The 24,921-nt window shown below is 42.6% G+C and overlaps 1 protein-coding gene across 1 annotated transcript in view; it reads right to left on the bottom strand.

Annotated features, from left to right (window-relative positions):
• The window catches only part of LOC133136527 (histone-lysine N-methyltransferase 2A-like), a 38,438-nt gene extending 13,523 nt beyond the window's left edge, over window positions 1-24,915 (bottom strand). The window contains exons 1-20 of the mRNA XM_061254098.1: window positions 24,889-24,915; window positions 16,892-16,973; window positions 12,484-15,387; window positions 11,998-12,200; window positions 11,608-11,709; window positions 11,045-11,201; window positions 10,598-10,832; window positions 9,631-9,692; window positions 9,265-9,522; window positions 8,074-8,180; window positions 6,664-6,774; window positions 6,069-6,182; window positions 4,642-4,788; window positions 4,456-4,548; window positions 3,660-3,777; window positions 3,004-3,117; window positions 2,052-2,236; window positions 1,225-1,326; window positions 674-790; window positions 369-445 (exon numbers count right to left, since the gene is read on the bottom strand). Coding sequence (XP_061110082.1) covers window positions 369-445; window positions 674-790; window positions 1,225-1,326; window positions 2,052-2,236; window positions 3,004-3,117; window positions 3,660-3,777; window positions 4,456-4,548; window positions 4,642-4,788; window positions 6,069-6,182; window positions 6,664-6,774; window positions 8,074-8,180; window positions 9,265-9,522; window positions 9,631-9,692; window positions 10,598-10,832; window positions 11,045-11,201; window positions 11,608-11,709; window positions 11,998-12,200; window positions 12,484-15,316 — 5,135 coding nt within the window. The 5' untranslated portion in view covers window positions 15,317-15,387; window positions 16,892-16,973; window positions 24,889-24,915. The remainder of the gene's footprint in view (window positions 1-368; window positions 446-673; window positions 791-1,224; window positions 1,327-2,051; window positions 2,237-3,003; window positions 3,118-3,659; window positions 3,778-4,455; window positions 4,549-4,641; window positions 4,789-6,068; window positions 6,183-6,663; window positions 6,775-8,073; window positions 8,181-9,264; window positions 9,523-9,630; window positions 9,693-10,597; window positions 10,833-11,044; window positions 11,202-11,607; window positions 11,710-11,997; window positions 12,201-12,483; window positions 15,388-16,891; window positions 16,974-24,888) is intronic.
• Between the last annotated feature and the right edge of the window lie 6 nt (window positions 24,916-24,921).

Below are 24,921 nucleotides of genomic sequence, written 5' to 3' on the forward strand. Positions count from 1 at the left end.
AAAGAAATAAATAAAATTAAATAACCTTAACAATTGAAATATTCAAAGGTACAGAAGGTAAGATTTTTGGGTTAAAACATTGTTACAAGACCATTGTAAATCCATTCCTATCATTGAAAAAGGCTCACTGACATACTGACATAATGGCTTACTGGTTGAAAATTGGTTCTATTTGCCACAGCCAATGGCGTTTCAACGTCAGCGCATTCACAGAGAAGGGGGAGGGATAAACAGTGTTTCGGTTTGAAGGTGTGTGTTGCTGCAATTCCTCTCTCGGCCGTTAGATGTCCGAAATTACCTATTGTAGCTTTAAAGAAACTACCGACATACTGACTTCTTTTTAAAAGGGAGGAAAAAGCTTGACCTACGGTGGAAATTCTCTGGGACAGGAATGCCACGCTTTCAAGTCCTGGCTGCTGAACCAGCTGAAAACCTCCTCCAACACCTGCAAGCAGGAGAAACAATATGTTTGTAGATCCAAAGAGCCCGCAGATTTGTCTGGCCAGAGACCACACAATTCATCAAGTGCTTGGAACCCCACAGTGAAAAACAGGCATCCAAGGGATGAATGGGAACACATTTCCAATATCAGACATAAATGACTTCAAAGGCGTTGTCTGCTCTGCTGACCGTAATGTTGATTGACAGAGTGCATGCTAGGAGTGAGTCTCACTTTAAAGTAGTAGGATTTGGCCAGTGCGGAGGGCCTCCGGTCTTCAGGGAGAGAGTTCTCAGACTCCTCCTCTTGATGCTTCTCAATCACATGGATTACATCCTCATGGAATGATTTCTAAATGGGAGGAGAAAAGGGAGTATTTAAAGGTACAATAGGTAAGATTTTTGTAACAAGACCATTGTAAATGCCTTACTATCATTGCAAAAGGCTCACTGACCTGTGTTTATAGTCCTTGAATTCAGGTTTCAATATGTACAGTTGACGGATCGACACCAAAACATTGCTTAGCTGTACAACAATTCAAGCTCATTGGTTGAAAATCGGTTCTAATTGCCACAGCCAATGGCTTGGGGGGGGGGTTCAACATCAGTGCGTTCACTGAGAAGGGGGAGGGATAAACAGTGTTGTGGTTTGAGGATGTTTGTTGCTCTAATTCCTCTCTTGACCGTTAGATGTCAGAAATGACCTATTTGGACTTCAGATTTATTTTTCTCACTTGGACACAAGTCATTTTCCAGGTGTCTGCGGATATCACTGTGGAGACTTACCAGTGTAGTATAGAGGCCATTGTCAAGTTTTTCGTTGATGGCGTGGAGATCGCAAGCAGGCTGCTTGTCCACCCTGACTTCAGGTTCACCATGCTCTGCACACTGTAGGATGAAGGACCATCACTTAAACTGAATTATGTGTCTGAATATTCACACAGGATATTGTATGTTGGATAAATGTAGCTGCAAACAACTTGCATGTATCTTCCATGAACATAAATTCTCTGTCTTGCAGAGTCAACCTTTGTTTTGGTTTCATTTGTATTTGGATAGCGGCGTGATTGCAAAACATGATGTCATTCAAATTGTGTCTGTAGTCTTAGGTCTCAACCACAGGTCTCAGGACTGAATCTTTGTTATTTCTAATGCTTTATTGTACAGTAGGTGTGCACTTTATAGTAGACGAATGCATCAATGTCCAGAACAAGACTGCATCAGCACTTATCCAGAGAACAAGGATCTGTGTGAGTGTGTGTGTGTGTGTTTGTGAGATTGTGTGTGTATGAGAAAGTGTGTGTGTTTGTGTGCATGCATGTGTGTCTGTGTGTGTTTGAGTATCTGTGCGCGTGTATGAGTATGTGTGCGTGAGTGTATGCGTGTGGGTGATGGTGAGTGTGTTTGCGTGCATGCGTGTGTGTGTGAGTGGGTGTGTATGTGTGTATTTGAGTGCCTGTGTCTGTGTATTTGACTGCACGTGTGTGTGTGTGAGATTGTGTGTGCGTGTGCGCACCCGTGTCTGTCTCTGTGCCTGTGCCTGTACATTTGACTGCATGTGCATGTGGCTGAATGAGACGCTTTATCTCAGGCCAGCCTGCGGTCCTCCTCACCTCCCTGCACTGGGCCAGGTGCTGGGTGAAGGAGCTGGTGAGCAGGGCGGAGAGCACCTTCTCCACCCCGATCCTCAGCTCCTCCTGCAGCACCTCCCTCCAGCTGCTGGGCTGGGTCCTGCTGCAGGGCGTGCAGGAGTACACCACGCTCTCCGGCAGGTTGGACAGAATCTCGTACAGGTCGTCTGCAGACGGAACAACGAGGGATGGTCAGAAACGCAAGCATCATTCCCGCCTCTCCCGACAGGGAAGAAACGCCAACTACACAATGAGCAGTGCCTGCTGGGAAAACAGGACTAGTCTGTCCCCCCATCCCTCACCTCCTTCTCTACTTTCTCACCACTGGAGAGCGGACATGCTGAACAACAGGCTTCGTACTGCGCATGGGAGTTGGTATTTCATTAAATCACAGAATTTCTGGATATCTGAGATGCTGTACATTCCGGCTTATGGTACCGAGTTACATGCGATGCTAAGTTACTGCTGGGTTATTTGTGTGCATGCATTCCTTTGTAATGTTTTCCATATGCAATTTAAATTGAGGATTGTGACATCCTTGCTCTAGGAATATACTGAGTTTCTGTCGTGGCCAGGTCTCTTTTGTAAAATAAATTCTACGTCTCAAAGGGGCCTGTTAAATCTGGTCAAATAATCGCAATTGTGATTGCAAAAATTGATTATAATAACTAGTCTAGGCTAGCTATCAAATATTTGATGGCACTGGCTAGCCTGTATCAGAGCACACCATAGTTCCACAATAACATAACACCTAGAACCTCTCCGGGTTCCAAGGTTTGGGTTTGAGTTTTAAGCCATTATTTGACAATTAAGCCATCAAGACACAAAATAACCCAAAAACACAGGCTTGTGTCTGTCCCCTACAGAGGCCCAGAGGGCATACACACAGCACTGTATCACAGGTAAGTGAAAGGAGAGGTAGAGCGGCACTCACCAGATAGGCCCTCACACTTGGCATGGACCCAGTGGTTACACTGTGAACACTGGACCATCTGGCTCTCGTAGTCGTTGTCCTCGTAGCACTTGAAGCAGATGGGGCAGAAGTTACCTGCACAGAAACATCGACCGAAGGAGACCGTGACCGATAAAAACCAATGAGAAAGACATAACTGTAGCGTTTGTCAGTTTGGTCACAAGTAGAAGTTCAGACGCGTTTGACTCATAACTCCCACCCTACTGGTCAATGGAAACACCTTACTCGTTTCCATAAATGTACCTATATGTGTAGGGGTATGTACTGTATGCAAACACACAGCTCAGCAATATCTTATTTACTGATCCATCAGTACAGTCATGCTTAATTGCTAAAGATATAAATAATTAAAAAGATAAACAACAGATAACTGCATGCACCATTAAAAAGGTAGGAGCTTTCGAAAGTAATTTGATTCATTCACCTACTTGCCTAAGTAAAAATTCAGGAGCCAGAAATAGATGAATAAATGAAACAAACTGTCACTGTACATACATTATGCATGGATTGATGGAAACGTGATCTGTAAACGGATGCGTTTGCTCCATGGTGAATGCGCATACATGTATAAGCGTGTATTGTGCAGTGTCAGGAGGCGGGTTCCCGGGGCTCTGTACCCTGGTCATGAAGCCTGCTGCAGTCAGGACAGAGGCTCCGCTCATGGTCCCACTCGGTGTCGAAGCTTTTCCCCGGGGTCCTCTCACAGCTTTTACAGCGGATACACGACATGCACATCTGCCAGACAAACGCACGCATGAATGGCCTGGCTTCCTATGGACTCAGCGTGAAGTCCAATTCTAAACGGTCTTCCTGCCAAATCCAATGGAAATGGAACTGCAGGTGCATTTACCGAACAATGAGGCCGTTGGTTTTTCAACCCCCTGAAGTCATCTCTGTTTCACTCCATTACATTAATCCCTTGCCTGAATAATAACTTCGAGAAGTTCTCTTGCGCTCATTAAAAAAAACCAAGTAGTTAATATACAATAGTCATGTATATACCCAGAATATAATAACTTCTCAAAGTACCCCTGAGACATTTATGGATGATTTACCATATGGTGCAGCACATTACATATTTATAACTTACACACTAGTACAGTGTGGAATTTATCTGAATAATTTATGCTTTGCATGTACCATTAAACGTAAACAATTCAAATGAATACCACCAAGAGAAATCTAAATTATTAAGAAACCATATGGTGGAAGAGGCATAATACCTTAGAGACAATACTCTAAGGAAAACGGCGGTTATGAAACCAATTAGAAACTATACACTAAGTGAGCACTTTATTAGGTATTTATTACTTATTTGTCAGACCTCTAATGCTGTAGCCTATCCACTTAGTTAAAATATAAAACTAACTGCCAATGTTGGTCCAAAGAATTACTAAATTAAAAGAAACTTACCCAAGACGTTTTGCATTTGCTGGGTTTAGGATAATTTGGTCCCAGGCAGGCAATGTGATAGCTGTTCTGACATCGCCCACACTCCAACAGAGACTAAAGGTAGCAAAAAGCAATATATCAGGGTAAGCAGATGAGCTGAGCCAGCACTAGACTTTTTCAGTTTCCTTAGTAGAAGAGCACTAGTACCTTTGAGAGCTTGTTTTTGCGGCCGCACACGTAGCAGAACTTGCAACGACGGCAGCACCAGTTCTCCTTGTTCTCCTCTAGGGGGCGCTCTCCAGAGCCCAGGCAGAACCAGTGGAAGGGTTCGCAGCACACTTGACAGTAGAGCATCTGCAAAAAGGACAAACGAGGTTAATGGGCAGGCATTTCATGCCGAGTCACTGCGCTCATGTGACATCACGGTCTTGCCATCATTACGGCCAATAAAACCAAAATGGTTTACAAACAGACACACACTCAGCGAGCACTTTATTAGCTTTATTAGTTATTTATTAGACTTCTTTTTTTAAGTCTTCTGCTGTTGTAGCCTATCCACTTTATGATGCATTGTGTGTTCAGAGATGCTCTTCTGCATACCACTGTTGTAATGTGTGGTTACTTGTGTTACTGTCACCTTCCTGTCAGCTTCAAACAATCTGGCCTCTCTCCTCTGACCTTGCTCATTAACAACATGTTTCTGCCAGTAGAACTGCTGCTCACTGAATTGCACTATCTCTGCAAACTCTATAGACTGAGTGCATGAAAATCCCAGGAGATCAGCATTTCTTGAGGTACTTAAACCACTCTGGCACCAACAATCATTCCACGGTCACTTAGATCACATTTTTGGACATTTGGTCTGAAAAACAGCTGAACCTCTTGACCAGGTCTGTATGCTTTTTTGCATTTAGTTGCTGCCACATGATTGCTTGATTACATATTTATATTAATAAGCAGGGGTACAGGTCTAACGAAATAGTGATCACTGATTGTATACTGTACCCACATTCCCATGGTTCACTTCAATCCTGACCACAGCATTTTTATATTTCACACTTGACATTTATCAGAAGCTCTTATGTAGAGCAACTTACAGGCAACTTAGGCAAGGAACAGTGTTGACCGAAGTCATCAGGGTCATAACCAATAGTAGTAGTCAATGCACAATCTTACCCCATAAAGTCAGACATCATAGAAGGGTCAAGAAGGAAATGGAGAGCATAGAGCAGTATTTGGAAGCAAATGGGTTAGGAGATGTCACACTTCACACGTAGACATACATTTTGTAACAAGCCCATCTAGCCATACTCCAGTTGCACCTCAGGATACAGAGCAGCAAAAACGCAGTAGCACTGCAGTGTTAGGTTCTCCTCGACATGCGGGCCATTACACAGAAACATAAAGCTAAAGAAATAAGACACTGGAATGAAACGGCCGCAGAAGCGTAAAGTGCTGCCCAGGGTATTGTCCGTACTGCATTCCATGCACCTCCCGGCAATGCTGCAACCCAATCTCTCCTTTAATTGCAAACATTTCAGAGAGCTGGTCATTTCTGGACCACAGAAAACCACATTTTCCTTCAGAGGAGAAGGGGAAGGGGGGGTGAAAGGGGGCTTGGGACGGACGGGTACCTGGTGCTGTCCTTTGCTGGCGCAGAGCAGGCAGACCTGCTGGGGGATGATGGGGGTGGAGGTGAGAATGCTGAGGCCCCCCATCAGCCACACATTTTGGAGGCTACATTCCTCCTGTGGGAAAAGGACAGATCACACACATCAGCCAGGACTGCTCCAGGCATCAGACTTACTGCAAAACTTTTTACAGCAATACTGTATACAGTAATAATGCTCTCTAACACAATGTCAAAAAACGGAGTTCATCTGACAAGACCCAGAGAAAGAACATACAACAGACATGGCGAAAGACAGACGGCTTGCTTCGGAGTTGCTGTAAGGGGTATTTCTGCACTTTGAAGGTTGTAGGCTACCAACTCCTATAAGCCTCAATTCAATGCACAAAAGTGAAAATGAAAAAAGTCTTTCCCAAAATTTGGAATTCCTTTAACATCCAGACAATTTCTCCAAAAACCATAAAACCACATCTGATGAGGCCAAACATGCATCCATAGATAATATTGGAACGGACCGGTATTAAGACAGTTAAGCACTTTAATCAGCCCCTGGCTCTGAGGAGCAGATGCAGGACGACCCCTAACAGACCCTCGCTCACCTTGAAGTCCACGCGAATCTTGTGGGACGGCTCGAGCGACTCTCTCTCCCGCTGGGTGAACCCGTTGGCCAGCGCCGCCAGCACGCTCGGCGGCGTTTGCTCCTGGGGGCTCTGGGAACGAAGGAGAAAGGAGGGGTCAATACGGGCACCTTTCGACACCCCCTCCTCTTCTTGGTCCTTCTCCTCCTCCACCACGTCCTCTTCGCCCGCCGGCAGTTCCGTCTCACCGCCTCCCTGCGCTCGCTCCGGGTGGGGCCGGTCCTGCGGGGAGGGGTCATTTCCTGCCACGGGGTCCTTCGGCTGGGGCCCCGGGGCGGCCCTCGCGTGGGCGTCCCGCGAGTCGACCGTGTCCTGTGCCTGTGTGAGGGGGGACTGCTGAAGCCAAAGCAAAAAAGCACCAGCGTTACACCACCACAACCACAGCAAGCCGCCAAACACACACTGACACTACGCGCTTCAGAGAGGGGACAGTGGCTCCCACCACCAAAGACCACCAGGGGAGGAAGAGGAGGAGGAATCAGGGCTCCCACACGGCAAGGTTAAGCACTTTCAAGGACAAACTGTAAAAGGTTCTGTCCTGTGCTCGATTTTACAAGACTTTGGGCCAGGTTCACATACACAGATTATGTCTAGACTGGAGATTCTCCATACAAAATTGCGCAGGCCCAAGCATAATCTGCCTAAGCATAATCTGTGCCTGTGAAACCGGCCGTTTAAAAATGAACAGCTCTTTCTACTCTAAATGGGAAATCCCAATTCAATACACCAAGGAGACTATGGTTTGGAAAACCAAGCAGGTTCCATTGAATTTAGAACAGTCTAAATTTAGATACTATGTACTATGGGACTAGGAATGGCTACATAACGGTTCAGTGAAATGCATTACGCCAATTGAACAGCATTTTCAAGAACTATGTGCAAAAGCCAAGCTTCCCACATTGAAAACGGAGCGATACTGGGGTGTTCAGCAAGCCGCGGGAACCCGGATGAGATTTAGCGGAGAGAGAGGGAGAGGAGGAGAGGAGAAGAGAAGAAAGTGGCTGTGCTGATCCTGCAGGTTTATTATCCTCCTAGAAGTCAGAATCAAGTGTTAGGTCATGCAGTTAATATCGGAAACGCTGGGCGAAGCATCTCCAGTAATCAGGAGCCACGTGTCCAACGGTCAATCATTCGACTCAATAATCCGCTCTATTCAGAACAAATGGAAAAGGATTTAGGGGTGGAAACCACCTACTTGCACGACCATCGCACGTGCACGTCATCGTTTTCCTGAGCGGAATTTAACGCTCAACGCGAGGACAGCCGTTTCTCGGGAGTCCTGGAGCTGCCCACCGCCATGCAGGCGAGTGAAAAGGTTACGGGTGAGGCAGGCTCAAAGCGTTCGGCGTCAGCCTGACAGAGGACAATCACCTTTTCGGTTCTGCGGCGGGCGGGAAGACCCCTGTGCTGGCCGGGCCGGCGCGGTCGCGCTGCGTCTCCTGAGACCTCGTTCGGCTCGTCGTCCGGGGACGCCCAGTCTGTGGCAGAACAGGGGACAAACGGCGGCGTGACGAACACTCTCTGCTCCCCCGTCAGAAATCACACCACCTCAGTCTCAGCAAAGCCACCACCTCTTCGGCTCACTCAACCTAATGCTAGCAGCACTGGAGCCGACACAGTGCAGTTTTTTGTGTTGTACTTCAGACGACTGAACTCTAAAATGGTGGTGATGATGACGGTGAGGGCGACGATGGAAATTTAAATGACTTGGGCTACCTCTTCACCCGGTCCTCTGCTCTACCTTGAGCACTCCACCTTTTTCGGGAGTTCCCAACATCCACCTCTTCCACTCCTCTCCGCCCTATCGTAGCTGTGTGGCTAGGGGTGGGCGATATACTTCCAAATTTTAGCCAGGTTAATTTCGCATGCAATCTGGCTCTAAATCATGCATATGAGTTCAGGCACTACAAATCTTACTGTGTGCGTATGCAAATTCATTTCCAGCCTGCGCTGAACTGATCAGCTACTGCCAAACTATTGGATAGATGTATCCAAATAGTTGTGTATTCATGCTGCAGAGCTACATGCTGTTGGTCGACACAGGAAGACGCCGACAGGCTCATTTTCTAGCAAGATACTGACCGATGCTCCCATAAGAGCAGGAGAAACTATATTGACGAAACTACAATGCTCATGTAGAGCAAATGAGATGTGCCTCACTTAAGTGTTTTATTCAAATTATTTGCATGCAATGAAATTTAGTCAAGCTGTACTGAGCCACATGACTATTCCTAATGACAACCCAGTAAATCCGCCACAGCCATAAACACAGGAAAGGCACAAAATCTATTCATTTTTCGTGTGATTTATTTGCACATGCTGTTGTGATGCAACACAAAAAAAGGCTGTTCCTTAAAACGCTTATGTCTCGATTTCATGTTTTCGATCGAATCAACTACCTTCTAAAATGGAACATAAGCACAATCTTTTTTAAAATAGAAAAAAAACAAAAAACAAAACAACATCAATAAAGAAATGGTGATAGATATATATATATATATGGTTATTGTCCTAAAATGGGCTGAAAATGTCAGGAAATGATCTGCAGTCCTTGGTGCCCACCCCTACGTGAGGCGGTGGCCCTCCTCTTGGCCAGGGGGGCGGAGGCGGGCCCCGGCGCGGGGTCCAGGTCCGAGTCAGAGTCCAGCAGGTCACAGTAGGAGCGGGGCTTCACGCCACGCCGCGGCTGTTTCCGCAGCGAGGGGCTCTCTTCGTCCGCGGGGGCCGCCGACGCCGTCGTCTCCGCGCCTTCGGCCCCGTCGCCTTCGTCGTTGCTGGAGTGGCACGCGCCGGCGGAGAGCCGCCGCCTCTTCACGTAGCCTGCGGGCATACGGGAGCGGCTCAAGCAAGCACGGAGCGGCGGGGTTCAAACGGTCAGAGTTACGCTGACATCTTGTGGACGGACAGCGCGAAAGCAGACGGACGTACCCTTGGGCTTGTATCCCATGCGCCGGGCCTTTCGCTCCTCTATCTTGGCGCACCGCTTGTACCTAGACGGGGACAGACACAAATTTAACCTCGTGTCCTTTCAATTTTATAGATCGCCTGGATATAGAAGAAATGGCAATAGATGCCCATAGCGTGCTGATGAAAACAAAAGTTCATGAATAGATCTGTAGACCATTCAGGGCCATTCAGCGATGCTTTTTTTAAAACCGTTTTTTAATGTTCATTATTTCTTTATGGAGTATTTCATAGTTTCAATTTCACCCTTTGTCTTTTCGCGTTGTAAATAGAATAGTAAATAGATTATTTGACAGTAGCTCAAATAATTACAAACAAGAACACTTAACTATATATTCTACAGCTAGTTTTTTTGCTGTATAATTTCAATTGACATCCAAAATAAATAAAAAAAAAAAAAAAAAAAAACACAACCTGCATCAAAGCAAGAGAAAAATGCTACCCATAAAACCATTAGGCACTGCAGCAGAAAGCTGACGATAACCATATATTTGGCAAGGCAGCCAGCCAGTCCCTAATGCAATAAGTACAACTTGCTGATGCACCTCCGTTCATTTAGAGAAAAAAAACCATTCAAATTATTCATAAGTATATGCTGCCGCTGAGTTTCAGTAAGGTTTCTGTGGTGTCAACTGCCCCCATTCAGTCCAAATGCCTCCAAAGTGAGTGGGATGAATACACAGTGGGCCCCATCCTACATAGCAGGGGCTCAGAGGATTTATTCCGTTGCAGCCGATACGCTTCCCATTATTTATGTGATGACACAGCAAAAAATTATTTCTAAACAACTGTGGCTCAAAAACCAAATTTAATAGCTGCTGAAAATCCATCAGTCATCAGGTAGCTGCTTTAGAGAAATTAACTGGGATTACAGCCGGGGTGCGGACACGCTGCTTAGTAGGGTGTCTGGGTGAAACTCTGTGGCACTTACACACAGCACTGCCGCTTGGTGTTGGGTCCCCCAAACTTGGGCTTGTCCAGGCAGTTGATGCATTCTCCACAGTCCTCCTCGTGGAGGCAGCCCTTACACCTGCCGCACCTGCGAGACCTCAGGCCCGAAGGCCCGTAGTCCCCCTGATTTCGGTTCCCTGCAGCTGACTTCCGGACCTTAGGGATTCTGTGCTCGTGCGAGGTGGGGCTCTCCGGTTCGGAGGGAGACCCCACATCTGGTGGGGGGGGAAGGGGAGCGGGGGCAGGTCAGGATGGAGCAGGGGTTGACAACCAGTTACAAGGATGTCAATCATCACTGCTAAGCACAAGTCTGAGAAACTATCAATCAACCAAAAAAAAAAAAAAAAAAACTACAAAGTTTTTGTCCTGTAGAACTGCACTCCAGGGTCCACATAAGTAGGCAAACGGATAAGGGGGAAAACATTACCTTCTAAAGCTGGTGAGGGGGTGATGCCGGCTCTCTCGTGGAGAGGCAGGGCACTGAGCCTGGGGATATCGTCAGGCACCATGGCGCGGGGCTGGCCCAAGGCCACAGCTGCAGCCCGGCAAACGTGCTTGATCCGAGGGCCACCCAGTGGCCGTTCCTTTGGTGGGAAAAGGGGCATATATTGATATGAAAAGGAAATGAAAAGAAGACATGAAATTAATATAGGAAAGTACAGCATAAGATGATGTGCTTTGAAGTAAAGGAGTTCTTCTTGTTCTGGGACAATTGCATACATGTATTGTCTGAATAGCTCCTGTGAGTAGCTATAATTACAAGGTAGGAATCTGGCCAACAGCAAATAATAAAATAAAGACATTTCAGCATGGTTCCTAGCAATCATTGTCATTCAACAGCAAATAAAACATTTATTTATCATTTATTTATAGACCATTTTTAATATTGTTAAAAAAACATAATTTCCATGAGTTAAAACGTTCTCTCCTGTGAAAGTCCAACCTGTGAATAGTGAATATATGGATGTGGCATAGTATTATGGCCTTTACCTGAGGAGAGTATTTCTTGTTTGTTGTCCTGACCACTCTCCTCCGCTTCAACTTGAGTGCACCCCTATGTTGAGATCCCACACGGACAGACCCAGACAGGAGCTGAAGAAGAATTTATGACCAGTCACTTTATGAGCACACTTACAGACCTACAGCTGCTGATTTCAGCCTCCGAGAATTCACTGAATATATACAAAAGTACCACATGCAGTCATACTGTCCATGCTTAAAGGACAAACTCATGAACACTCAGGCTATACAACCTGTATGAGAGATGCAGTGTGAACTGTTGAATGGACTACATTAATTAGTGGGGCTCAAGGTTTAAGGATATATGAAGAAAAACAGTAGCACTAGAAAGAAAAAATGCATGTTGCTAATGGTTTTCACCTGGGAGGTCTTCAACTGTTTCTGCTGGTCAATCTTGATTAGTTGGACCTTGGCTCTCTTCAGTAAGTGGAACATTTTCTTATTGGCACAAGAAAGGGAGATTCTGTGAGTGGTCCCCTTTTCCTCCACCACTACCTGTTCCCGGTTCTCAATATGGTCCTGGATTGGCTCTCCATAACCAAGGTTAAGAGAGTGATCTTCTCCTAGGGTAGAAATAGGTTAAAACAGTTTGGCTTTTAGTGGGCAGACAAGGCTATCAATCTAAAAAAAAAACTAAACATACTGTTATTTATAATATTTATATCTTTTTCTTCTTTTTTTTTTTTTTTAGCAAACTTGAAATCTCATGAATTCTGATAGACAAAGCAATGAAATGAAAATAAACTAGCAACAAGATGACATATCAACATTAATCTGCAGTGAGCTGAGAAGAAAATGAGTGGATATGTCCTTTGATCAAGGCAAATTATGTGCAGAAATCCTTACTTTTTACTGTGCTTGTTGGTTTGAAGGAGCATGAATTTCCATCTGCCGTGTCTCCCTGCACAATCTGGTTCCCATCTTCTGCCACCAGGGGATTGGAACGGACATGCACCGCCACTTTCCGCACAACCCCGGGAGAATTAAGGTCCTCAATCTTCAGTTTGGTTTTCTTTCTCTTCTTAGTTCGTGAAAACGATGGAGTCAGATAGGGATCATGAGGCTCCCCTTCTTGTACACCCCATTGTGTTTTCTTAGCATGTGCGGAGAACCCAAATTTCCTGCCAGTCCCATCCTTCTTCTTCCGGCCTCCACGCGAGGTCAGCTTCTTGAGTTTCTCATAGATTTTCAGTGCCGAGTTCTGGCTGAGCTTGGAAACCTTCTTCAGCGGCACAGCAGAGGCAGCTGTGGAGCCTGAGGACATTAGGTGTCTGAAGGACAGCTGGTTCATACTTTTTTGTGCACATGCCTCCTCCTCAGTGTCGTCCAACACTCGCCACTTAAAATTGGGCTCTCGCAAAGGTGTTTTCCGTTTTCCAGATAGGTTAGGCGAAGTCTGACTTTCAGCTTCAGGTTGTGAATCAGAGCAGGTCTCCATGGTTTGGGACACATCAATATCTTCAGATTTAAAGAAGGGTTCAGTGAGAAAGTCTTCATCGTCAGAAAAAGAAAACGTGTGTTCCAGAGAGCCATCTTCTTTTTTCCTAGTTGACCGAGGATGCAGCCCGAGGGGACCTTTTTTTTGAGCCATTCTGGCTGGAAGCAGGGACATGTCTTCATCATCCATGAACCTTTTAGGTGTCTTGATGACTCTGGAGGACCTTCCACTGACTACAGCAGCAGGGTCCAGGCCTGCACCCGGCTGACAGTCTGCGGAAGCAGACTGCGACGCCTCTGCAATCACTCCTACTTCAGAAGGATCTGGGATCGGTTCATAAGTGAAAGTGACAATCCTACGCCTATATCGCTTCGGCCCAGGACCTGTGTTAGGTCGTACAGGCAGCTCTTCTGGCTTTCTTCGATAGCCAAATAGTGATTTGCGCCTCTTCTGTGGGAAAGGCCTTCTAATTCGCCGCTTGGGCTGTTCGGTCAACTCAACACCATCTCCCTCTCCAGTTACCTCTACTTTAACCTCCTGTGCTTTCACGTTCACATTGGTCACATCTTCAGATGTTGCCAATTCAACATAATCTGTGCTCTCACGTTCCTGGCTCTCCTCCTTTGGTGAAAATAAGTCATTTGAAACACTATCTCCATCTGTTAGCTGCTGTGTACCTGAGGCAAAATCCACTCCAGGAAATTTAGCTTGTTCAGCATCACTGACATTCTGAAACTTGCCTTTCTGTGGCACCTGTGGCTTATAGCCACCCTTCAGTGAGGGGATTAGTTGAGACCGGATCTCTGTTTTATGAGATGGTGAGCCATTCACATCAGACAATGTCGACGGGCCTCCTGGACCTTCACTGCTATTTCCTACAAGGGGAACTTGTCCACTGACATCACAATCATTCTGATGGATCACAAGTGACTGCTGCAAACCCTTTTGTTTGCTTGGGGATGAAACAACCTTTAGCTTTAGTGGAAGTACAACATCTTTTCCACCAAAATTGTTTGCCTGTGCTGCATCTTCTGAATGTGCTTCAATCATCTGTCCCAAATTAAGCTCCTGATTGGCCTTACTTCTTCTCTTAAATGTCTTAGGCTGCTTTTGGGAGCATTTCCCAGCTACTGGGAAATCAGCTGAGTTTTCATCTGTAATCATCTCTTCATCTTCCCCCTTCGGTGTCATTTTACCAGACTCCTGCCTTTTGAGTACTTTCCCTTTACCCTTCACCAGCGTTAGGGTCCACACAAATTTGCTTTGTTTCTTACACGTCAACCCCTTCAAGTCCTGACCACTAGGTTGAGCTCTGGCTGAACTGGCAAGCACAGCTTTGGGGTTCCTCACTCTCTTTAGTTTCAAACCTGGGACACCGAGGTCTTGACCCTTGCTTCTAAAGGCCAGACTCTTCGTTCCAGCAAGTTTTTCTGCAACTGTATGTGGAATTCTCGAGGCTTGTTGGACTTGATTTCTCTGCCCCCTCCCCTTCCTGCTACTGATCTCCACACTTGGGTCTACTTCCCGTTCTCCCTCGGACAACAGCTCAGCCGTACTTCCCTCATTACAGAGGCTTTCTGATTCTTCGATAGAACTTCCATCATCTGCTTTTTCCATCTGGCTATTTTTTTTATAATTTCTCTGGCCCTTTCTCTTGACGACTCCAAGACTTGCCTCATTTTGTCCAAATTTTCTTTTCCTGATGTTACTCTTAGGTGTTCCGCTTTCAGGGACAAGCTGAGATTTCCCAAGAGACTTTCGCACACCCACCGTCTGGGCCTCAACCTTGAGTTTCAGCTTCCTTCCATTGCTAGCATCCACTGCCTTGCCAACAAAGCGGTTTCCTTCACTTGCAGTTGCGACTCCTCTTTTACTAGGACCCTCAAGTTCACCAAGTTGCTTCCCTTTCTTTAACTTCACTTGGGCACTCGAGGCCTTTGGAGTTTGCAATTTCTTGCCTTTGGAGGGGAACCTGAGCCCTGACATCTTCACATTTTTCAATGGTTTCTGACCAGACACAGCTTTCTTCTTGACTGTCTTTTTGGCAACTAGTTTGACTGTAATTGTGGTTTTTTTAGCTGCATTTTTTCCTGTACCACGGGTCAAGGATGTACCAAGTTTTTTTGGGTTGTTGTTAGAACTGTTGATACCCTTCTTCCGAGGTTTAACAGCTACTAGTGTCTGCCTAGGTTCCTGAGAGGGATTAGAGTCTTTTTTCAGAGGTGGTGATGCAGTGACCATTTCTGTTGGATCTGATTCTGGATGAGACTCCTCTTCAACCCGTTTCTGAGATTTAATATTGAGGGGACAACCTGAAAATAAAATTGTTCCAAAAATGAAATACCAACTTTTGTGAATTTTAACAGAATCAGACGTGTAATTTAATTTGTAAAAAATTGTTTAATTACAGTTTGGTAGTCTTAAAATGCCTAGCTGATGTCATAGTATAATAGTCACACTTCATGACACTGCAAGCAAATCTGCTTGGGTAGATAATCAGAAAATGTATCTACTTCGACAACCTTCCATCTTGTCCTGTCTTTTCCTCAGCACATTGCATTTATTACAATCTGTGCAAAATACCTGTGTACATATCCCAGCCTAGTAAGGAAGAGTTGTCATAGACTTCAACTCCTATACTACTATGACAACTTCTCAGTACATATTTTCTCATTATCCCAATCCCATGTTTATCAGATATCAACGGCAAATGTACACTGACCGCTTGCAATGGGTTCTAGTCCCATTGGAATCAATGAATCATTTACAAAATTAACTAACAAAAAACTGGGGATAAAAAAAATCCATCATTTTGACAAAATGTTGCAGACTTGATTAAAATATTTTGCAAATAACAAGTCTGGAGTCACTGTCAATCTTTACGTCAATGCAAAACTAGGGTATACAACTATTTCATTTCATTTCATTTCATTTCATTTTTGTTTGTTCCTTTCATGAAAATGCACATTACAATATAAAATTAACACACAAGTCCACAACACATCTGTCAAATTAATGCTTTTCATGATTGGAAGGAGCAGAAAGAAGAATATAATTCTTATTTTTTGTCTGCCCCTTACTATTCATCAAGGTCATTGATTAATACCATGCTGTACAAAGAAAAAAGGTGCGACCAAATCATATGCTGGTGCGACCAACTGAGAAAGTTGGTAGCACCAGTGCTACCAGTGGAAAAGTTAGTCTGGAACCCTGATATATACACACACACATGTAATAAGAAAGTAAGATTGTGTTGAATGTTACAAACCATGCAGGTTTGTAAATGTTTTTAAATGCTTAACATTGAAAATTGACTAAACAAAAGCCATGACTTTTCTCAGTGTGCTTTTATTGCAGATAAATCCGTTATTAATATCCAGCTATATAATAATGTAGCATTTGTTGCACCTTAACAACAGTAGGCTTATAACAAAGCCATTTTAATGAAATTACCAAAAAAAAAAACACTTCATATTCTAATAACAAAAAGAGTGGAACGGAATGAGTTTGTCAAACCTCAAGTGGAAATATGACTTTCATCATTATCACTGGGTTAATAAAGAACATACATATTAGCAAGTTAAGGAGGAGTAATTTTACTGGTTACCATTTTTCACAATGAAAAAATATGATTCTGGTCATTGATAAACTACCAAGCCTTTTGAATCTACTTATAAGGGGGAGTTAACATAGATTGGGTAGAGCATTTCTCCTTCATTAAACTGAGGTACATCAATTTATCCAAAATACTGGTCTAAAACTTATTATGAGCATCAATTTTCAGAGGGTGATTCTCTCCCAAGATGGTGTACTTACTTTTGGAGGAATTATTTCCAGAACGTAGGGAATCTGTTCTATTGCCTTCATTCTGTACTTCAAAGCCTTTGAATTCTATACCCTGAAAAAGACACAAGCAGACACATCAGTCCAAGGACTTGCACAGCATTGCAACATTTCCCAGAGTTATACTTGTGACATTCACATATCAAGCTTTATAATGTGACAAAACCATGAATTCTTCTTATTTATTTTCTTCAAAATACACATATGCATTGTTACTAATAAGACAAATATAAGCTAAGGAGAACCTGCACAATAGAACTTGATAGAATTTTTATTTGTATCAAAAAAAGAGTTCTGACCTGTTGTATTCTGTTCTGTATTCTGTTCTGTTCATTGTTTGATACAAATAAAGTTAAATAAAGAGTTCTGGTGGGCAGGTTCTACTTTAAATGCAATCTTTTACCTTTAAATTACGTCCCTATATTATCTCGCAATTTTGACATGCCCATGACATTGCTAGAACGTGTTCAGTTTATTCAGGAGGGTGCTGAATGTATGCTGCCAGCCATCACTTCTCACTCTACAGACCACCAGCTACGGACAAAGGCATGGTATGAGGAAAAACTAATTCATCCACCAGAAGAAATGTTCAATGGAGGAGATGATGATACCCAGCAATCTGAAACATTCCATCCTAGGGTGATGCTATGGGTAATCGTAGGTCCCATCCCATGTCTCATCTCTTCTAAATAACCGTTTATAATTGCAATCTAATCGAATGCACATAAATGGATCGAACATGCCAGTAAGATTATTCCAGACAAGATAAGCTTTAAGCCAATAATATACTTTTTTTTTTAACTACACAAAAACATGGAAATTCAAATAAGAGCACCAAGCCTCTCTTTATGTGACCATGTACTTTCCAACACACGGAGCATTTCAAAATGGTATAGGACTGTATATATGGCAACCACATTCTTACAATCAAACTTACAAACTTACAATTCAACTGACGTTTCACTTACAGCATACCACAATATTGGAAAGTGTGCAGGGGACAACAGAAGCATTTACCTTTTAAATTTTTTATGTCAATTATGGAAAAAGCATAAATTGGTAATAATAAAACAGAACTGCACATGGGTGACTATGTGGCTGACAAACTGGCCACCAAATACAAATTCAGCTTTACACAGTGTTCATGAATTGCTGGAAATTAAATGTTTGGGTCAGAAGTGCCTGTAGACATTTAACCGTAACAAAATCTGTGAGTGCTAGACTTACATGATTCCTTCTGTAGAGGACATGGTTTTTGCATCAACAACGCATGGATTTGGGTCAGCGAGACAAACATGTAGAAGTAACTAACAAAATACTTTGGAGTAGTAGAATATTGCAGCACGTTCACAGAGAAGGGGGAGGGATAAACTGTGTTGTGGTTTGAGGGTGTTTGTTGCTGCAATTTCTCTCCTGACAAGGAGATAGATAAGTCTGAAATTATCTATTGTGCCATTAAAAAAGGGCTTTACTTTAATATACTTAGCCTAATTGTAAACTGTTAACATACTATATTTTATATGACAGAACATTTAATCTTTTACTTGGATATACAAGTCAGGCACAGCAAATTTACATTTTCCCTGGCAATTCGTACAGTTTACCAAATGTTCGTAGCATTTCCTTAAACGCTGGTTTTTCAACCGTATTTAACAGCCACATTTCTTTTACTAAACATCGCGTCACACCCTGCAACAACCAATTGCCATCTGGGACCTGAGATGAATGCTGTGGAGACTCCAAAGTTCTGCGAATTGCCTTGGGTGGTGGGTTCTTAGGTTGGTTTGTAGTATTAGCACTACCGCTACTCCAAGTTATTGGACTCCTCTTTCATTCGGCTGGAAACCAAAATGTATCCAGATGGATGCAGTCGTGTTTGACTTTGGAACTAAATCCATATTGTTCAGTTCAAAGATCTGCTGTCTATGTTGAAATGATGTGGTTGTCAGCAAAGTGGTGGAGTGAATGTCCTAAACTTCAGGGAGTGTGTGCACAGTCGTGTGCATTTCATATCTCCGCTCTCTCTCTGTGCATATTCATTTCCAACAGCTTGAGCTAAAACCTGTGGAGGCTATACCCAACATGGTAAAACGGTGTGGAAGGCTGTTCATTGATGTTTATAAATGAATATGCAATGGGGAAAGCACTGACCTTGGAATAAAACTATAAATGCAAATTGATCACGGTTGGCTCAAATAAACGTGATCTTACCAAAATCACGACAGCTAGTAGTAGTAGTAGCAGCAGTATTTTAAACGTGTTGCAAAATGTATTCAATTAGCCGGTTAAAAAAAATATATTTTTTAGAACCCTGGTAATGGGCTGTCCAAGCATGCTGCAATAGGCTAGAACACAGTAAGCACATTAATTATGGGTCAATGACATGACATGCTATTTTGATGTCCAAAAACACCTTTATGATATATCTTTTTTTTAAAGGCTTTCATAAAAATACATTAAAGAATACTATCCTTCATTAAATTTATATGAAAACCTATTGAGAGAATTAGAAATTACAATTTCCCTTCAAATTGGCAAAATATTGGATAACTGTCTGCACCAACATGATGAATGTGAAAATAGTTAAACAAAATAATACAAAAATAGTTTAAAAATAACAATAAAAACTTAGATCTCTCCCTTGGGCATAATTATATAGGTCTTTCTATCAACATATGAAAAGAATTTTAGGCTTCAAAGCCCTTTGTCCCAGCACTGGAATTTCAACCAATGTCATCCTGGATAAAAGACAATCTATAGCAATTTAAGAAAACATTATTATTATTAATATTATTATTTTGATAAGTCATTAAACAGGAAGTGGCATGATACAGAAGGTTCTGAAGTACGCCCTTTTACTGTGGTAAAAGGTTAGCAAATCTCTGTTAAAATGTTTTTATTTACCCTTTTCACTCAGTGGTACACAATGTCACAAAATCCTGAATCATACTGGATAATTAATTATTAATAATACATTTCAAAATGCTCACAATCAACTGTGTGGGACATTATTAAGAAGTAATTTCAAAGGAACTACTGAGGGAAGACATACAATTGATGACTCATTCATCTCATCATAATGAAGTCTCCAAGCACCTGTCTGACAGATCAGAAACACTCTTCAGGAGGCTGGCATGAATGTGTCAGTGACTATGGTGAACAGAAGACTTCACAAACAGAACTACAGAGCCTAGACTGCATGATGTGAACCACAAAAACAGGATGGCCAAATTATAGTTTGCCAAGTATATTAAGGGTCGGCACCATCTCAGATTTTGTTCAAACTTTGTCTGTATGAATGGGTCCCAACATTTAGGCCTGTAAAGTATTTCTGTTGACATGAAGATATAATTAATAAAAGGTGTGGTAGCATATTTTGGTCATTTTCATAGGACTTTCATAGGACCTACTCAGGCAAAAAATGATGTGATCCTGAAATGGATGTTTTTCTGCCCTTTTATCTGTCAAATTTGAGTCCATTTCTGTATTCGTCAAGCAATTTTCCATTCACATTTTTATGGACCTACTAGCTACCCCACCATTTTGGTCCTATGAAAATGACCAAAATATGCTACCTCGCCTTGTTTAATAATATCTTCATTTCCATTGGAGTTAGAGACTTCCAATATTGGCACAAAAGTAATAAAAGATTGTATTTGCAGAAAAAATGATTGACATCATATTGTTGCAAAAATTTGGGTTTGTAGTATCCTCAATACCACCCTCATTTAAGAATTTTGAACTTTTTTCCAAATCTAGGGGCAATAGGTCATACTGTCATACTGTGAACATCCTACAGTTCGGTGAGGCTAGGAATGATACTTTTCAAGATATTAATGCCCAAACATGGCTTCCCAGATAAGGCATTTTTGAGAGTGTTTTATAAAAAAAACACTTTTTGGACCCAAGCATTACACAGACAAACTTCTGAGATGGTACTGCAACTACTTTCCTGGATTCTGTCTGATTTGACATGGAATGACCCATAAAAGAGCATGCAGTTCTGGAAAAATGTCTTGTGGACAGAGGCATGGTGGCAAGAGCAAACTGTGAGGCTAAAGGCCCGGACACACCAAACCGACGGTCGGCCGCCGGACGTCTTTCCGGTGTGTCCCGCACAGACAAAAAGCCAGTGCCATTCCAAAGTTACTATCACTACCAGACATAATTTTCGATTAGTATTACTAAATAGCGAGAGAACAAGGAAATTGCTGCAAACTGTTTGTTGTGAGCGAGACAATGGCTGCTTCTAGGTCCAACGCAATGCAAACGCATTCCCCGGTCTTCCGGTTTCCATTTTTTGAAAGACAAATACAGACTACCGCCACCTGCTGGTGTGGAGAACATACGTGCAACTCGGCCGTCGGCGGACCGTCGTTGCGGTGTGTTCGGCACAGCCAACATTAACGACGCGTATCGACGCAAGGCGATCTTTGTCGGCGCTCCGCGGCCGACCGTCGGTTTGGTGTGTCCGGGCCTTAAAAGGAACTGCCCAAGAAACAAAACTTCAATTTCACAATTATTGAGGCCACTGTGCCTCTGGGAAGACTCAAAGCTTTAGAAATGGTTTCATATGCTTGCCCTGATCTATGCCCAGCCATAATTTTACCACGGAGGCCTACAGAGAGTTCATCGCTTGGTTTTTGTCCAGACATTTGTGTGAATTGTGGGACCTTATATACACAAATGTGTGCCTTTCTAAACTATGTCCAATCAATTCAATTTGCCACAAGTGGACTCCAATCAAGTACTAGACACATCTCAATGATAATTAAAGCAAACAGGATTCACCTGACCACAATTAGGAGTGCCACAGCAAAAGGTCTGGAAACTTATGCGAATGGGAGCTTTCAATATTTCATTTTTAATACATTTTTAATACATTTTTTATAATGTTATTGTGGGTTATTGAGTGGAGATTGATGGGCAACATTGGCAATTTTATCCATTTAAAATTAATCTACAACACAACAAAGTGTGCAAAAGGTGAAGGGGTCTATATACTTGCTGAAGCCACTGTAAATATCAGCCACAGTGGGCATGAAAAAAAAAGTACCCTTTTAATTCTAGCTTAGCCTACCATTGCTGGGGAGGATTCAGAATTCCCTTTTTTTTTTTTTTTTTTTTAGAGGACAGCCTTACTAATACTAATATTAGCATTCTTTCTTTTTTTTTTACTGCGCTCAATTATTATTATTTTTCCATGTTCCAGAGTTCTAATTGGCATAAGATGATATGCACAGAAAACAAATCAAATGCATTGTCTTAACAAAAGCTACTGAGAGCGTGACTGTCTAGTTTTCGAATTCTGATACAAAATAGCTTTCTCTTAACACTAACGGCTGTGTAAATACTATGATCTATAAACAATACAAATGTGAGATGCTGAAGACGATTGGCTCAAGGAAGCAGGAGTAATTATTTTACTATGGATCATGTTTGGGTCCTTGTCTGCAAAATAAATAAATAAAAAATAAAAAAGATAATCGGAATCGGTACATTTATGTTTCTGAAAAACAGGCATTTGAAATAGGATTGTATTACAATTAACATGCAAAGCTAACTTTCACCGAGTTGATCTATGATTGGTTCTTTTTTTATAGTATCTTACATTACAGTTTGGGATTGGGATGAACACTCAGTGAGAAATGTATTAGGTAGACCTGTACACCAGCTTGATAACGCAAATATTTCATGAGCCAATCATATGGCAGCAACTAAATGCATAAAAGCATGCAGACAAGGTCAAAAGGTTCAGCTGTTTTTCAGACCAAATGTCAGAATGAGGAAGAAATGTGATCCAAGTGACTTGATTATTGTTGGAATGATTGTTGGCGGCAGACAGGGTGGTTTGAGTATCTCAGAAACAGCAGATCTCCTGGGATTTTCAAGCACAACGGTCTCTAGAGTATGCTGTGCGAAAAACGAAAACATCCAGTGAGCAGCAATTCTGCATGCAGAAACACGTTGTTAGAGAGGTCAGAGGAAAAGGGCCAAACTGGTCAAAGCTGGCAGGAAGGTGATAGTAAAGCATACATAACCAGGCATTACATTACAGTGGTAGGCAGAAGAGCATATTCGAACACACAACGCGTCAAACCTCTAAGTGGATAGGCTACAGCAGCAGAACACTTAAGCGTATACATATGCGTCAAATAGACACACAGTTACCCGAGTAGTGACCCTCGATATTTCCAAATTATTCAGTCACCGTGACATGCGCGTATAAGACGTCAATTTCGTCGTGAAATCTTATAATGGTCACACAAAATGGATCAATGCCGGGACGCAATATGATGAAAACTAATCAAGAAACATACATATGTAGCCAACTTTTTTTTTTGGTTGTTTGGAGTCAACAGCAAGTGAACAGCACACAAAAAGATTTTACAACACGATGCAAGTCGAACTGTACAAAAGTCGTTTGTGTGTTATGGTGACTTTAACAACACTTCCTGGTGAACAATGCCCGATGCTGAAGCGGCGCAATACAGCCAGAGACTGCATAGTTAACAACCAGTCATTGAAATTATGTCACAATATAACACAAAGTCCATCTGAGGCCATGAGTTTGGTGAAGTCCAACACGCCCCACGACTTTTGCCGCCATAAAACTTAGTTACTTACAACATTCTCAATTTCCGCTAACGTTCATTTTAATTCATATTTCCTAACAAGGCCAAATACGGTCACCACAGTGGCTAGCATGCTGAATGAATAACATATGTGATGTGCCTCAAGAGCTTACCAGCTTAATTTTGATAACGTTACGTAGAACCCAATACCTCACCTAAGCAACAAAACAGTATATAGACGATATTTACACTGAAAAATTACCAAACTGACCACATCCATTTAGTGTTAATAATTTCAGCAAGTCTGGCTAAGTATAAATAAATGAGATGAGTTATTGTTTCTCTAACTTACACAAATGAATGGAGGGGGCGCCATCTTGGTACACTTCATTTGTTTAGAATGTGCTACCTCCCTAGCTACCTGTTGCTAGGAAAGTGACCGAAGGCGCTTCAAAAGCGCAAAACTTTAAAAACGTATTGATGCGTTAAATTAGACACTGAAATGTTTATTATGCTGATAAAACCGCCAATTTCATTTGAGTTGCTTACTTAATAGCTAAAACCATTCAATATTACTTAGCCACATATTTAGATATTCACCACTAGCAGCGCTCAATATGCTGCGTTGTGTGACCACAAGCACAACTTTAATAACGTTAGTTTCGCTAACTTAGGGCTACATGAGTTACCAATTTGAAAATAGGCTAGGTTACATACACAAGCTATGAGAACTCACTTGCACGAATGTTACACCCATTCTCGATTGAATTTTCCCTCTCTAACAACCAAAATCCTGTTGGTATCTGGCAAATGCTGACACCCCCAAAAAAGACACATCTAGCCAACACAGCATTCAGTTTATTCAATGCATCAAGTCAGCCAGCTCTGATTAAAATGCATTTCGCTTGCATGCCGTTTACTAATTTCACTGAGGATGTATCTTTGGTTGGCCCCGCCCCTCGTTACAGTGTCAATGCATACATAGCATTTCAGTAGCAGCGAGCCAAATAGTTACCCGTTTAAAAAGCAGACCAAAAGACGATACCCAATCATTTAATTAAGCCCGCCAATGCTAACTGTTATATAAAACTATGGACACAGCACTGCGTTGTGCATATATCTTACGTTATCTAGGAAACCAGAAACGTATAGATAACGCTTGTCTAGCTCTAATGTTCTAATGAAAACATTTTCGCTCGCCCCAGCGCTAGCTAGCAAATGCTTACTATCGTTTACACAAATAATGTTAGCAGACAACCTAGCAAGCAAAAATATTCAGGAAATTCCAATCAAGTAACGTTAGTCAACTTGCAATAATGCTATTGAACAGGTTCAACTAACGTTAGCTTAGAGACTAGCAATATAATTTAAGAAATGGGCGCCGTTTATGCTAACCTCCTCACTGCCACTTGAACTGTAGCCGGCCTC

Source organism: Conger conger, chromosome 9 (assembly GCF_963514075.1).
Source record: "Conger conger chromosome 9, fConCon1.1, whole genome shotgun sequence".
Classification (NCBI taxonomy): domain Eukaryota; kingdom Metazoa; phylum Chordata; class Actinopteri; order Anguilliformes; family Congridae; genus Conger; species Conger conger.